The sequence below is a fragment of the Tachypleus tridentatus genome, chromosome 6, assembly GCF_004210375.1.
Source record: "Tachypleus tridentatus isolate NWPU-2018 chromosome 6, ASM421037v1, whole genome shotgun sequence".
NCBI classification, from domain to species: domain Eukaryota; kingdom Metazoa; phylum Arthropoda; class Merostomata; order Xiphosura; family Limulidae; genus Tachypleus; species Tachypleus tridentatus.
Genome location: NC_134830.1, coordinates 167,183,820 through 167,200,451, shown reverse-complemented (window position 1 = coordinate 167,200,451; position 16,632 = coordinate 167,183,820). Strand labels below are relative to the sequence as shown.

Genomic DNA, 16,632 nt, shown 5'->3' with positions numbered 1-16,632 from the left:
ACACCTCTATCCTGTACTATTTCTTGAACTTTACAAGGCACATATACCTGACACATGTATATAGTCATCAGAAAAATTCATTTTACACTGTAATCTAATAATAGTTAATTTAAAAAGGACACTAAGTTGTCATCATTGAGAACTTGCTGCAAATGATGTTAGCTGCTTTGTCCATGATAGCATTTAGGTTGTTTCTTGCTTAAATATGTTATAGTCAGACAGTTAAATTGTATTAAGGTTTTACTTTTATATCTTGGTTATTATTTGTTTTAAAATTCATAATTGAAAGGTTTAACATTTTGTTTTCAATTTAACTTGAGCATTGCCCCAGATCTCAAGGTTTATAATCTTGTACAAGCATTAGATAATTTTGTTAAAGGCTTGTACATCTCTTTCAAGATACTTTATGTCCCGATGGTGTAATTTGTTGTGTTGAATGAGTAATATGTGGCCAAGGACAGAAAAGGAAAATAAAACATTAGAAATTAAATGTGTGAACAAATCTGAAATTACAAATATAACCAAAAGATTTTTAAGATATTATACAAAAAATTAAAAGATATGCACATTTTTCTATTTTTTTAATAATAAATGTTTCATTGTACAGCAGGTTGACAGTATGTACAGTTACTGATATGGTGGAGACAATGAAAACGAAATAGACATTTACCTTACAAAAATGATTGCCATTTATCTATAAGGTTCTAAAACTTAAACTATAAGACAAAAGTAATTTTATACTTAAAATGAATACCACTTTGCACTCAAACTATTTAGTCTCTAAATTGGTAATACACTTTTAGTAGAACGACTCAATTAAAATGTCATATTTTGTGTACAAGATACTTATAATCTTTAGCAAAAGTTTACCAGTTTTTGTGAGAATAAGGTAAGAAATCCCAGAGTTACCACATATATTGTTGCACATGTATCATTCTCTGATTTGGGTGCCTGCATTCAGAAGGCTGATGTGAAAGTTAACACACCTCATTACATGTTGGAACATGGGAAAAATAAGAGTTTTTAACAGATGTTGCCACATGTTGGAACACAGGGCAAAATAGAAGTTCTTGTAGATTCATGATTATTTATTATTTTGCCATTCTTTCTCCAAAGTCTCACTTTCATTGTTTTTTTTACAAGTTAAATAATAAAGATATGATTGAAATTGTATGGTATTTGTATGAGAAATATCTTTAGAAGCTAAAAGTACATCTATAACAGAATTTTTTTACTGACTGTTTCCTTTAGGCTAACAAAACTTCCACTGGTCTTATTCTTGGACGGGTGCTGTATATGCTTGGTGGTTTTGGATTGTCCATCAATGGACGGCACACGTTTTGTGGGGACTACATCTACAGTGGCCACACAGTAATTTTAACCATGGCCTATCTTGTTATAAAAGAATGTTAGTTTTGTTAATGTCAGTTATAATTTAGGACTGCATGTGTATATATATTACTGAAAAAGTAACAACTGAAAATCTAAAGTTGGAGTAAAATCTGTGATTTTATATCATGAATTTAAGTTATAAAAATTGAATTGGGGTCATGCAAATCACAATTTTTTTTAAAAATCAAATCACAAATGTATTGGCTGTGCACATGTAGATTATAGGATATGTAGACTGAACTATATAGAAAATGGTTTTATATTTATTTAAGTATTTCTCAGAACAAAAGATATAATGTACTTAAACATCCAGAAGAGGAATGGAACAAAAGTTTTATTACATGGAAATAGGTTCCAGTATGTAGGCTGAATTAAAATATAAATCCTAATGTTTACAGGTAGTGAATGTCAAACTGAAGACCCAGCTGACAAATCAAATCGAATACTCAATCCCAACTTACAGTCAAATTGAATCTCCCGAGCTTTGCTCTAATAAGAATGTAATGTGACAGCAGGGTCATGTACCTTTGACGTGAGCATATTAAAAAAATTCATTTGTATTGCAAGTCCAAAGTGAGGTTTGAATGAGAATAGTTGAGCATATATTGTAAGATAAAAATTATAGATATTTTTTTTTACTCTTTCCAAAGAAATTTTCATTAAACATTTCATAAATTTGAAAATAAAAGAAAGCATTGAGTATTTGAAACAGAATAAAGTGATTTAGATTTTCATAGTGCTTAATTTTTATATTTTTCTGGCAGATTTAACCTTTTATTTTTATTCTGGTGTAAGTTGATTGAGTTTTCATTTAAACCCATATTTTAATTAAAGAGGATCTGTGATGAGTAAGTTATGATTTTTAAAAACTTTTTTACATCTGAGTCAAAGGAATCTTTCTACTGAAACAAGAACTAGGATGTGGTTTAAAAATTTAGGCTCATGTAAAAAAATTACAAATTGTTATTAAAAATACAGTAAAGTAATTAAAATCATGTAAAATATATTTTCACTAACATTCTGTAATAGTTATTTATAAACTTGCAAACAGTCATTAATTTATATATTTTTTTAAATTACTTTTTTGTTTTATTAAATATTTTCTTTCTTGAAAGTTACAAATGGACATTCATTGGTAAGCCTAAAGGGCTTATAATGCTAAAACTGGTGGAGAGAGCATAAATATTCATTGCATAGATTTATGCCTGACAAATAAATACAAAAGTCAAGCATTTTAAAGTGTATGTTGTTTCTTTAATTACTAACAAAAGTATTTTATGTAACAATAAAATAGAAAATTAAATCATCAGTTATATTATCAGGTATGATTCTGGTTTAATTTAGACAACTAAATTTAGTCGCTATTCAGAAAACTGTTATTAGCCATCTGACTAGATTTCATAGGAATATTTTTTTTTGTTTACAATTTTTAATGTTTCTCATTTATATAAAGTTTGAAGGTGGCTCAGTGGCTTGTGATACTAAATTACGTTATGTTATGGAATATGAAAACAGTAAATTAATGTGCCAATGGGAAATTTCATTACATTTTTCACATGGTAAGAACAAAGCAGTAATAAGGTAACACTGAAGACAGTTGAGTGAAACAACTGAAGAAAATGCCTTAAAAATTTGGTATTCAAAGTGAAAATGTGAAATATTGTTAAATCTATAAAACATTATGTTAATCTACATTTTTATGAAGTTGTTAAGGAATAACAAACACTCAATACAAGTTAAAATGTCCTACAATAAGAATGTTTCAAAAAGTGCTTTTTTTTCAATTCATCCATGATTATGAAACATTTATAAAACAAAGGCTGTAGGATTATCTGATTAGAATGTCTACTTTTAGTTGTACACACATTTTTGAGCATTCACATGTATGTAGAACCTGAAAAATTAGGCCAGACAAATTCAGTGTTTCATGTATAAGACAGATAAATGAATAGTAAAACAGATAAGAAAAAAACTAAAGTACACTCTAGAGACTGGAAGTGGTAAGAGTGTTTCATACTTTAGAAATGTAGATCTGTAAGTCCTTTATATTTATAACTGTTTTTGGCCAAGTTGTTTGAAAAACAAACAAACAATTAAGCAAGCTATAAAAGTTTAAGGTACAAAATAACATACTCTAATACTTTTGACCACTTCAGCTTAAAAAATAATGTATCAATGGAAAGTGTCATCACGCTAAACTTTGTTTAATTATTTGATAAAAACAAAATCCAAGTACTACTTTCTGATCACATTTAATTTATTACAACCTTACTGCCCCCAAGTGGCACAGCTGTATGTCTGTGGACTCATGCTGCAAAAAACCAGTTTTTAATATCCATAGTGGGCAGAGCACAGATAGCCTATTGTGTAGCTTTGTGCTTCATTCTAAACAAACAGACTACCTTACTTAAATCTTTATTTCATAGCCCATAGTTATCATTTCAGTGTTAAGACGACAATACCACACCATCACTATTGTTCTCAAGTCATTTGTGATTGCAAGGCTAGTTTTTCAAAATGTTAATTGTAATTATATATTTGTGTTATAATACCAATATCATCACTAGCCTATCATCGTTATCTGTTTTTTCAAAATTTTATGTCTGGGATTGTTGCTGATGTCTTTGAGTGTACCAGTGAGGGGTGGTAGGTATATTAAATAATGTTATACCAGTAATTTGAACAACATAAGCTAACATTTTTCCCAGCATCTGATTTTTCTTATTTTTCTGTCAGTTTGAATCTGTTTTTGTTTGACATACCACGTAATCCATTTTATAATTTTACTGATTAACATGTAATAAGGAGACTCATGATGGTGTAAACATCATATACCTCATTTTATAACAGGTTAAAACCAGTTTAATGAACACTAAGAACAGTTAGTTAATAAGATTACAGATAGCTGGAAGTTAAAATTAATTCATTGTCAAGAGAGTGTCTCATAAAACAAGTATTCTAATGAGTTAGTGCTGACATAACAACTGTGGTTTTCTTTGTTAAGACACCCCTCGGCACTTCTGGCTTCTCCACTGGCTAATATGGACAGCGAGCATCACAGGAGTCTTTATGGTACTTCTCTCAAGAGGTCATTATACTGTGGATGTTATAATAGCTTATTTTGTAACCACAAGGCTTTTCTGGATATATCACACATTAGCTAATAACCCTACTTTAAAGGTAGGCTATTTCTTCAATGAAATGCATTTGTTTAATGGTGTAGTATTATTGAATTCTTTATCCAAACATTCCTTAGTGCTTAGGATTTGTCTGTATGATAAATTAAGAATTTGATTAATTTTGAAGTTTAAGTACAAGCTAGTGAATGTTATGGTTAACTGCATGTTTAAAGATTACCTCCACAGTTATCAACTTTTTTTTCAAAGAAAGCAATTCCATGGTCTAGTTCAGTATTTCTCAACTCTTTTGATATCAGGTACTGGGTCATTGCCTAAACTATCATGGCTGACTAAAATAAAATACAATGAAAAATTATTTGTTTACTTCTGGATATTCTGTCAGTTTTTTTTTAAACCTCACAGACTCGTAGGTAGTTGTGACAGACTGGTGCTCGTCTGCAGATCAGTTGTTTAGAATTGCTAGTTTAATTGATGTTTGCCAAAGTATCAAATACTGTTACATTTACTGTTTTGATATTTGAAGAATTTGTGACCATCCTTAGGAGGATTCATGGTGAAATTACTGAATATTGTGTTAGTGTGTTATTTCTCTTATTTTACTTTCAGTCAGAATTTTTGTTTAGTTTTTCTAGTGTAAGTAGGATCTTTATTAATCTTAAAAATTATTTTAAAAAATTTACCTGTCTAAATCAAACAATCCACTTTGTTCAATATAATAATGTTATTATTCTTCCTTTATTTAGTTATAAAAATATTATTTCTAATAAATTTAAACTTATTAATATCCTGCATTACAGTTAATGTAAAAATTAAAATTGTTTTACTTGAGTTATAATATTACTAAAATATTCTTTTGGTTTTGATGCAATAGGTTGCTTGGAAACTTACTGAAAAAACTGCCCCAAGTTTAGAAAATAATTCTTCAGACTGAATTTTAAATGGAAAACTGAAATTTTCTTTTCAGTTTCATTAATGAATAACTTGAATAATTATGTTACAGAATCAGGTTATTCCAGATATATAAATAAATCTAACTTCATATCTTCTATTATTAGTAAATTTGAACATTTAATTGTTTATATTTGTTCAAAAATTTTACACGTGGTATTTTTTAGAACATTTCAAGATGTAGTCTCCTAAAGTTTATTTACCACAAATAGCTCATAAACCTTAACACGAAAAAGGCTTTTAAACCATATTGTGAAGATAAAATCTTTATGAAGCATTCTCATTGTTATATGTTACATTCTTTTAAGGTTTTTACAAAAATCATTAATAGTTTAAAACTTCTGCATGAGCTCCTATTAATTTGAATAGTTAGTAGTTTATAAAATAATTTCATTTGCTCAATGTTATATTTTAAAATTATCATTAGTATTTTGTCAAAAGCTGAACAAGGCCTGGTTGAAATTATGTTGCTTGTTTAAATTCACATTATTACTATTATGTTTTTGTTATAGGCTGGGTCTCGTCTAATGGCTAGTGTATCTAGACTTGTATTGCTCGTATAAAACTGTGTGAGTAATGTTACATAACACCATATAATACTTCAAGAAATACCACATAACACACCATTTTTAAGTTTAAAATTCAACAGTGAAATGTTTTTGCCAATAAATTAGTCTGGATTTGAGCCCTAAAATTTTAAATGTGGTTTATTGCTTTATATTAAAGTTTACGGTTCCAATGTTTTCACTTCAAATCAATTGTACAAATCAAAGTTTTCTGTATGTAAAGAAATGAAGTAATAAAGTATCAATATACAAAAATAGTTTAAGTTTAAAACCTTTTGTGTAAACAGGTTACAGTGGTTAAACATAACTAATTACTTTGTGCCCAAACAGAATGAAGAGCACACAAACTATTTGTCAAAACTCTGGTGGTTTCCAGCATTCCTGTACTTTGAGCGGAATGTGAATGGTGTGTTACCCTGTCAGTACGAATGGCCTCTGCCTTGGCCCCGGAGATGTTTCAGGTCTCCTCATGTTTCTTAGCATTGAATAATAGTAAGTATACAAAGTTATTTTTAGAGGTTGTGTATATTTGAACAAAACTCACAAAAAGCAATTTTTATCTCATGACATCAAAATACAGTTAGTTTTCTAACCACAGGGATTTAGTCATTAGGGAAAGGTCAAGAAAAATTAAAAAAATATTCCAAGACCTTGAAGAAAAGTGAGTAAAATATGTGGAGTTCCCCCTTTGATTTTCTCCTTAGAACCATGTTATTTATCCATGTTGGTTATTTGTACATTTCTACATTTGTCATTCTCTCTATTCTTGTGTCTGTTGATATTATTGGTAATAGTTTAAAACAATCATTATTTTGTAACTGAAACTTCAACATTTGATTGTGGGTCATTAAGTTTCATTCTTTGAAGGTCTTTTTCTGTAATTCTTTACTCTGAAGGAAGTGTGTGTTCTAAAGCTTTATCACTCCTCATAACCAGATGAGACTAAAATTGAACTTGTTAGGTAAGGTAATGAGAATAAATTGAAATGCTGCTGTGCAGTTTGCACTAACATTCAGGTCTGGAAAATCTTGACTTCTGGAAGAAATGTGGATTGGATATCCACTAACGTCTTGAAGAAGACACACACTATTGTGATTTTACTTAAATGTGATTTGTTATATAAATGTATTAAAATACATAAAATATTTTGAACATTAATGTAATTGTTTTAAGATTCCAGTTCCTGTGAATTGATTTATTATTACAAATATGGCAAAAGCTCAATGTTAAAATGCAACCTGTTTACCAGGAAAGTTTTAAAATAAATTTCAAATGATTAAAAAATGTTGACCCCCCCCCCATCATCTTTCTCACACATGCAGAGGTGCATGCCTTCTTTTAATCCTCAAATTTTAAAGTAGCTGTGAATAACAGTTTAATTATAGGTGCAAGAAATATTTCTTAAATTATGAAAGTAACCGTTTATGTTTTTTATATAAATTCTGTTTTTTGTTTTTCATGGAGTTCAATAAAAATGTTTAATGGTAAAGTTTACATGAAATATTAAATGAATAAAGCTTAATCTGTATTATTAAGGGAGATAAAGATGTTAATGCAGATGTCTAATGTAAGTTAATTCTCAGTTGCCAGTGGTTTAAATACTTAATACTTACTGATATACTAACATTTTGTGGAGATAATCAACCAATTGTATATTTACTTAAACCCTAAGAAAATATTTTATACATTTAATGTACAGAATAAAAGTGTGCTTTAATAGAAAATATTCTTATCTTTCAGGTTAAGCTGAAAATGTTTTGTGGATCAAATGAAATAGTGATAAAAGTAATGTGGTTTACTTTTCAACCAGAACATTTAAATGTTTTTGTACTTGCATATTATCTTTCGTAAACCAAAATAATTATTATTTTGTGGTAATCTCACTAGAATGTATTAAAAGTGAGACTTTAGTAGAGATATTTCCTCTCATTTAAAAATGTTGGATGAAACTATTGTCTCAGTGTGGAAAATAACATGATGTTTCATTTTGTAATTTTCAGAACATTCCTTACTTAGTGTGTGTTCTGAGTTTCTGATTAAGTAGTTTTTAGTGTGTATTTTTTATGCAAAAAGTAGGGTTTGGAGTTATAATAATATATATATATATATATATGTATGTAGTTTCAAGTTTGTTCAGTAAATGTGTTGGTTAAAGCATCATTCCACAAATGAATTCACAAGGTTAGAGTTTACTTCAAATAAATGACTGTATTGTATGTAGTCATTACTAGTAATTATGAATTGAAATGCATTTCAGCAAGCTGTTAAAGTATCAAATTATGTAACTGACCAAAGTAATAAGGTTATAAAAGTATTCCAATGAAGAAGCTTTGTCAGTAAGTCACTGTAATCAATGTACAATTCAGTATATTATTTGACATTTGGAAGTACAACTTGTTTTTACTCCTGTTTATTTTATTGATGAATATTTTAAATTTGTATAAAACTCTAGAAATATTGTTTATTTATATATATATTTTTTTATTAGTTAGTGCAGAGCAACAAAAGTTAAATTACAGTATGTTTGACCTATTAGTTGTGTAGTTAAAAGTTAGCTATTACATTATAAAGTGATTGGTAATAAATTTAAACAAGATTGGAAATAAGGAACAGTATTTATATTTATTGGATTCTGAAACATAAAAATTCAGTTATTTAATTAGGGATAATATTTTTATTCAAGCAGTGGAAAACTGTTAATTAAAGGACACACAATTTTTCAGTTTAAACAAGTGCACTTAAACAACTTGTAATTTTGTGGAAAATGCTTTGTTTTTGAGATTTTTTAAATTTTGGAACACATTATATGTTAGGTTTGAACATGGTAGAACCCAGGTAGAAGAAGCTCTTGTAACCTGAATCATGTAAAATTTAAATCTGTTCATTTACAGTATGCACAATTTGGAAAATGACTATATTACAGAGGCTTTTCCTTTATATTGCCAAGTAAATTCTAATATGTAATACTGGATGTTGCAAAATGTAGATAATCCAAAAATGCTGCTTGTTTCTCTGCCGTACTAAGAGCTATTATCTCATGCACAACTATTGTGGAATTTCTTGGGCATTTTACAAGTTCTAAACAAACTTGCATCCCTATTTGTGTTTACATGTATTGTGCAAATTTATGACATAATGTTTTAGCCCTCTACTAATAGGATGGTGATAAAACCTCTTTGTGCTGCATTACTTTTGTCTAGTTACACATACATTCCATATACTTGGTTGCCATTTCATATTTTCTAGCTGCCAATTTTCTTTGTGGTACTTAAAACAGTCAATGGATGAAAAAAACAAATTGTCCTGATGCCCAGACATACTTCTTCAGGCATTTTCTACAACTGAATTGGTGGTAAATGTATGCATCTTATCTGTTCATGTAGCTGATGTTTATTAGTTATTCTATTAGCTCATGTAGACAGGTTTTGAATGTTAGACTGTGGTGAAGTACTATAAGAATCATGGAAAGATTACATTGTCATGATGTTAGAACTGTGATGAACATTGTATGGTAACATATTTACTGCTGATGTTTTTCAAAGATTATGTTATCAATATCATTTATCAGGTAATTGGCACCTTTCTGCCCAGTTCAAGTCCGTCATAATTTTGTCCAGTTGCTTTCTGTGTAGCTTGTCTTGTCTGTGAATGATTTTAGTCTTATCCTTTTCTGTTTCCTCTGTTTATAACATGTGTGATTTTTGTTTGTGTATATGCCATCTTGACACTTTGGTTACTTTACCTTGTGGGACCTCTTGTCCCTGCTTTACAGAAATCAGTCTTCTTGTATTTATGACTCTTTTGAGTATGGCCTTTTATAATTCTTGGGTCCTTTCTCTATGATTGTAGTGCTCTTTGTTTTTCTCCTGCATTCTGCTCATCTTCACCTAATTTACTCTTATTTCTACATGTCACCTCTTTAATGTGGCTCTTCATTGTGTTCCTTATAGATGTGGTCAGGACATATGTTTTTGTTTGCCCATTTTGCTTCTATTTCTTCCTCTTCTCTCTCTCTCTCTCTCCATTTTCTCAGTTGTCATCTGCATCTTTGCCTTTTTTCTGGGAGATTTCTTGATTCTTATATGGTGAGAGTTTGCTCATTTTCCTTGCTTCTTTATGCCATGGAAATCTTTGCTTAGTAGAAGGCTCTTCAGTCTCCTTCTATTTCTATGAAAGAGGTTCTCTTGCTTTTGATGTGTCCAGTTTCTTTTTAAATATGCATCCTTTACAATGGACTCTGATAGCTCTGTGGTACATGTCCTGCAATCTCTTATCTGCACTTGTGCTTTTCCTTTCATCTTTACTTCCTCCTCTTCCAGACTGCTTGGTCATTTAAAACATGACCCAAGGAATTCTGTCCTCCTCCATCTGATTTGCATCTTTACATTGATGCCTTCCTTTGTGGTTTGGGGTAATGGTTCTTAAAAACGAATACACCAGACATTAGTCTTCCTTTATACCTGGCTCAAATTTGCTGTCTTTAGTTCTAGTAATCTGTTGAACTGTTTCTTAGTGGGGACTCAATTCCATGTGATGACAATGGTCCATAAATTCTGTCTGATGTATTTTCCTATGTGTATCCCTTCCATTTTTTCCAATCCTCAAATCACTAGATAAATTGATAATATGGAGAGTTTTCTGTGTGATTGATGCTTTCTTCATCTCCTGGTAGGGTCTACCCCTCACTTGAGATGTAAGGCTAAGTTAATATCGGGAAGTGTAGTACAGGACACCCCATTAATGTATTTTCAAAGCTGTTTCCAGTGGATGTGTCCAGCTAGATGGTGCTTCAGTTTGCCTTGGTATGCAGATGGGAGCTCCTTCCTTCCTTCATGTGTCATTAGATATAGACCTTTAGCAACACTGTATTCTAATGGTCAAATCAACAACAACATATAGGTTTCTTTTTCTGTCACTATTTTATAAAAGAGCTCATCTTGTAATTAACCAGCAGTGACCCCTCCAACATCTTCAGTGTGGTATTCTAGTTATTAGTGTTGCAAATAGTTAAGCAGTGTTTCTGATGTCAACGTTTTCTTTACCTAAAAATGTATTTTAGACAGGTACTTCCCTTTCTGCACCACCTTACATCCTTCCTTCCCACTTCTAGTGTATTTCATTTGTATTAACAAGAATGAGCCTGTGATCATGTGCTAGTGCTCACAGGGAATACTGTGCATGGAGGTTATATTGCTGTCCTGTTGGTGGAGAACTACAACCTTATGACAGTTGCATCACAGGTTAGTGCAGACACTGTAGGGGTAAAAATCTGTTCAAAGCTTGTGGCATATACAGAAATTCTATGGTGCTGTATTTCTCCGAAAATAAGACAGGGCTTATATTAATTTTCACTCCAAAATATGACACTAGGGCAGTGGTTCTTAACCTTTTTCAGTGTTTGCACCCCTTTCAAATCAGTAATCATTTCTCGCACCCCCTGGAAACTTAAATATAAAAAAAGCTAAAAATACAAAGTTGATGTAATCAAAAATTTTTTTTAATCTTCATACATACAGCATACCTTTTTCAAGACAAAATTCAGGGTACATAATGAAAAATTAATTTCAATTTTGTTAATGATGTTTTATTTAGCCTGTAATGCACAGTAAACTTAGTGACTTCGTTGATGCTGTTTTTTCTCTATGATGGCATCAAATCTTGGCGTCTTTGTACTGAGTGCCACTCGCATGTCATGTTCAGAATTCAGCCGATTTCTGTATTTTGTTTGGATGTGAAGTAGACAAGAAAATCCTTGTTCACACAAGTAAGTAGTTGCAAATGGTACCAGCACTTCAAGAGCTTTCTTCGCTAATGCAGGGTATGCTTCCAGCTGAGAAGCCCAGATGTGTTCCAGCTGACTATTGGTGAACTCCATTTGGATTTCACGATTGTGTCTAAGGTCGATGAGATCTTCCTTGATGCCGCTGACATCTTCCAAATTCTGCATGAAAGGATTCAGGATCCAGTTGTCATAGGTTTGCAGCTCTCCACACAAGAAGTAACCCTTGAATGAAGTACGCAGCATCTGCATATGTTCAACAACTTTTGCAACAAAGTCTGGATGCAGGGTAGAATTTTCTGTGACTGTCTCTTCCAGGCAGGGAAATTTGCCAAATTCCCCATCTTCACACGCTTTATCCACAAGACAAGTTTTTCTTTGAATGCAGCCAATTTAAGCTTGCAGTCACAATGTTGAGTCCCCTTCCTTGCAGAGAGAGATTGAGTTCATTGAGAGCTAAAAACACATCAGCCAAATAGGCAAGCATCTGAACAAAACTAGGTTCTTTGAAATATATAGCCAGTTCTTGTACCCTTTCACGGAGAAACTGATGAATTTCTCCTCTCAGTTCAAACACACGAAACAGCACACAGCACACGACCACGTGACAACCACCTCACTTCAGTGTGGTACAAAAGAACAGTGTGTTCCTGACCCATTTCCTCACAAAGTGACTGAAACAATCGATGATTCAAAGCTCGGCTGCGAATAAAGTTTACAACCTTGACACAAATATCCAGAGTTTTCTTGAGATCTGGGGGCAATGTCTTTGCTGCAAGAGAGTGAAGATGAAGAAAGCAGTGAGTGATTTTCAGATTAGGAACTTCTTTCCTCATTAATGCAGCAAACCCAGAACGATTGCCCAGCATTGCTGGTGCACCATCTGTACATATTGAACCAATTTTGTGAAGGTGAAGTTCGTTTCTTGATAAAAATTCTTGTATTTTGTTAAGCACATCTATAGCTTGTGCAGTTGTCTTTAAGGACTGACAGAAAAGGAAACTTTCTTCCACTTTTTTCTCTTTCACGTAACGAACTACTGCCAATAGCTGACAACAGTTGGATACATATGTTGATTCATCCACTTGTAGGTTAATCTTAACTGGACTAGCCTTGATGTCAGCTACAACTTGTTCCAGGATGTCAACACTCATGTCGATGATTCGGTTATGGATTACATCATTTGACAAAGACACTTGTTGGAGTTTCTTCTCAGCTTCCTTGCCGAGAACAATCTTTGCCATTTCAAGGGCACATGGCTTGATCAGTTCCTCACCAATTGTATGGGGTTTCTTTGATTTAGCAATCTGGTATGCAACTTCATAAGAAGCACGCAGTAAAGGTTTCTCTGTTGGCGAAAATCCATAAGTCGGCAATGTGCCAACCTGATCAAACCTAGCTCTTTTGACCCTTAATGTCACAATGTCGTTTCCTGCATCCCTGCCACCATGTTTGTTCTTGAAATGTTCATCAAGCTTTGATGGCTTCAAGTTTGCATTGGAGAAGAGTGTGCTGCACAGGATACACTGTGGACGTTGTGTCCCATCCTTCTCTGTAGTACAGGTGAAACCAAACTTGACATATTCGTCATTCCACTTTCGTTTCTTCGACATACTGCAGACAAATCTGGAAAAGAAACACATTCATGTGTAGGTGTTTTCTTTTTTTTTTTATGAATTATCTCTAAAATATGTGATGGAGAGACTGAAATACCTGGTTTAATCAGTAGATTTGTAGGCATGACAATACATTCTATGAAAATATTGTAACGGCTACACTGCTACAGTGATGATATATGTTATGTAAACAACCCATCGCTCATTTAAATAAATGTGTAGAAAGCAAAATCTGAAATAATACATAACCAATCTTCCACCCTACTGTTATGCATCAGAAAAAAACAACAACATTGAAACAGGGAGACCATAACTCACGTGCCATGGATGGGTGGTGTGGACTGAGACGTGACGATAACCTCCCTCTCTCTCCCTGTTGCGCAGGTGTCCTGTACGCGTCCCTTCCTCGTCTATCCAAATGACATACCCGTTTGTTTACCCTGTATTGGAATCTGATGCAACTTTACCACTTCATTAGGAAATCAGGTTTAGGTTTAACTTTATCTCGGAACACTGCTGAAGCAAAAATGTTTCTTCTTAGGAGAAATATAAAGCATACTCTTATGTAAAAATATAGATTTGCTTTAATTATTCATGGGCATCCTCGCACCCCTTGGGAATCATCTTCGCACCCCTGGTTAAGAACCCCTGCACTAGGGCTTATTTTTGGGGGATGTCTTATTTTGATATATTAAAAAAATGAAGTTATAAAGTAAAACTATTAAACTAACCATTTAAAATAAACTATTATTAAACTATTAAACTAACTGATTAATACTTAAACAAACTAATTAACTAACTATTAAACTAATTAATAAATTAATTTTTTTATTTCTTTCCTCTTCCTGCCAACTTAACTAGGGCTTATTTTAAGGGTAGGGCTTATATTAAAACTATCCCCAAAAATCACACTAGGTCTTATTTTATGGGTAGGTTTTATTAGCGGAGAAACACGGTAGTTGCTTATGAGGTAACATCTATTAAGTATCTATAAGAATACATTTTCAGGTGAGAATAATGTTAATTTTACATATCTTTATTTAATATTTTTTTTGTTATTATTAACATAATTTGTTTGGAAATGTAGAACAGTTATTTTTGTTGTATCTAGAACTTGGAAAGAAAATAACTTTTACATCTTTTCAATTGATATTTTGATAAAGTGTTGACAAGAAGTAAAAATGAAATAATTTTTTTTTTTCTCAGGGCTTTTATATTAATACTCGCATTACTGCTGTTATTTTTACCTTTGTGGTTTATATTATTAAAACATTTAAGAAAACCATGGAAATCTTTACTTGTGTAATGACTAGTTACAAAAAAAAAAGTGTAATCAGAATAGTAACTTGAATAGATTATCTTTGTGTGGGATCTATGTTTGAAATACCCTTCAGTTCATTATTCCTTAAGAATGATACATTCAGTATGTTTTTCATCAAGGTGAAGTTTATATTTTGTACAAATAATTAGATTCCAGCTTGTCTGATTTTTGGAAATGTTTGTTATAGATTTTTAGTAATGTATTGTGAACTTTTAGTTATAATGGCCTTTATTTGTTTTTGTTTCTTTTTTTCAAATACTTCCATTAAAACTTCAATTACAAGTGACATTAATTCTTGTTTAATAAATTTATAAGTACACGCTTATCTGATTATTAAATATGATCAAGTTGGAAAAAATATTTATATCTAAAGAATTATTACCTAGCTATTCTTTTATTTACCAATTTTATGAATTTGTATTGCATCTTGAGTTTCTTAAAATTAATTGTCTACATAAATATATGTTGACTTCTTAGTTATTTGAGATGAATAATCATCTGGATGTTTGTACAGAGATACTTGTAAGTGTATAGATTTTGGTTAACTGTTTATACTGTAAGACTTTTTATGTGTATTTTCCAGCAAATGCTATAGAACACTTAATCATATCTAAAAAAATACATTCCTTTTTTTTAAAATCAGAATACCTCTTTGCCTTAGACATTTCAAGATGTTTTATCCAGTTATTGTTTGTTTTTATCAGAATTTTACTAGATGTTGTACAAGCTGTTTTTAAATGATCCAAATGTCATTATATTTTTTGAAAAAAACACATTCTCTCATACTGTATGAGTTATGTACCCTCATATTTATGTGCGACAAATTAACCTCTAAAATTAGTCTTGATTAGCTAAAAGAAAAGTTTCAGTTCACAGTTAAATTTATATAACAAATGTATAGTTCTGATCGTGTATAAAGTTAATTTGACTTTAAATACTTTCACATCATAAAGAGGTAATTGATTATGTCATTTATAAAGAATCCAAGAGTTCTACAAAGAGTTGTATGCTGAACTTGTTAGTATTTTTACGTTTAGTGGTTGAGAGATAGTAGGAGAAATGTGTGTGTATATATATGCTTGCAAATGTCTGACTTTTAAGAAAATTAGATGCTTGAACAACAGTCTACACACATTACCTGAAACTTTATTGGTAAATAATACAAATATTTTGCAATTACTGCACTAACATTCGTACTTATCCACCTGCCTGTGTATAAGTAACATATATGCAGTTTGTATGTGCAGATTTCATTTATATTACTGTATGCCATGGCTACTTTCATTACTTATGACAGGAACAGCTTAACAAGTCCTCATAAATTATTTAACAAATTATCTCATTTACTCATAGGGTTAAGGATTAAAACTATTGATGTGTTATTACTTTAGAAAATCTACCAGGGCATTATTTTCACCCGTAAGTTATTACTGGTTTTTCTTGAATTAGTTTTCATACACGGAGAAAGAAACTGTTATCCTTGTTGTATTTTTTAACTAACTTGAAACATTATTTTGTGCTATTCTATTTTATTATACAATATTGTTTCCTTAAAATGATAGAAAAGTCATAAGTTTTACCTTAGTTTGTGCAAGTTTCTTGCCATTAACTTCACTTCTTTCTCTGTCTCTGCCACCACCACCCCTAGTGGCACAAAGATGTCTCTGCAGACTCGCACCACTAGAAACTGGGTTTTGATAAGCACAGAGAGCCCATCATGTATTGCCACAGTGGTGAGACTGTTTAATTCCAACCAACCTGTTTCTAACCTCTGCTTCTGTTGTCTCTCCCTGCCAGCCTTTTCTGTTGTTACCAGTTGTATTGTCTTCACTGTTTTATCCTGTTGAGCACTTTCTGAAGCTTCATCCAT

General features: G+C 31.5%; 2 protein-coding genes across 5 annotated transcripts in view; one reads left to right on the top strand and one right to left on the bottom strand.

Annotated features, from left to right (window-relative positions):
- LOC143254386 (phosphatidylcholine:ceramide cholinephosphotransferase 2-like) overlaps positions 1 to 11,566 on the top strand; it is a 24,719-nt gene extending 13,153 nt beyond the window's left edge. For 2 of the 4 annotated variants that reach the window (XM_076509488.1, XM_076509489.1), the window contains 4 exons: positions 1,252 to 1,408; positions 4,397 to 4,572; positions 6,377 to 6,538; positions 7,787 to 11,566. In XM_076509488.1, the coding sequence (XP_076365603.1) occupies positions 1,252 to 1,408; positions 4,397 to 4,572; positions 6,377 to 6,526 (483 nt within the window). In that variant the 3' untranslated portion in view covers positions 6,527 to 6,538; positions 7,787 to 11,566. Of the gene's footprint in view, positions 1 to 1,251; positions 1,409 to 1,790; positions 1,925 to 4,396; positions 4,573 to 6,376; positions 6,539 to 7,786 lie in introns of those variants that run through there. The other 2 variants (XR_013030178.1, XM_076509490.1) reach the window with 2 other exon arrangements.
- LOC143251807 (protein FAM200C-like) lies at positions 10,214 to 16,632 on the bottom strand. Its single transcript, XM_076503049.1, has 4 exons — positions 16,343 to 16,632; positions 12,405 to 13,451; positions 11,832 to 12,201; positions 10,214 to 10,366 (listed from the first exon to the last, which is right to left on the bottom strand). The coding sequence occupies exons 1-4, from the start codon at positions 16,630 to 16,632 to the stop codon at positions 10,214 to 10,216; spliced, it is 1,860 nt and encodes a 619-aa protein (XP_076359164.1).

Bases quoted from the DNA above. Each gene is read 5' to 3' on its own strand.
- LOC143251807 (XM_076503049.1), bottom strand. From the start codon at position 16,632: ATGGATGAAGCTTCAGAAAGTGCTCAACAGGATAAAACAGTGAAGACA. The intron at 13,452-16,342 runs GTAAAACTTATG...TTTCTTTTCCAG, and splicing joins AGAAACTTGCACAAACTAAG to ATTTGTCTGCAGTATGTCGA. The intron at 12,202-12,404 runs GTGTGTTTGAAC...CTGCATTCAAAG, and splicing joins CGTGTGCTGTGTGCTGTTTC to AAAAACTTGTCTTGTGGATA.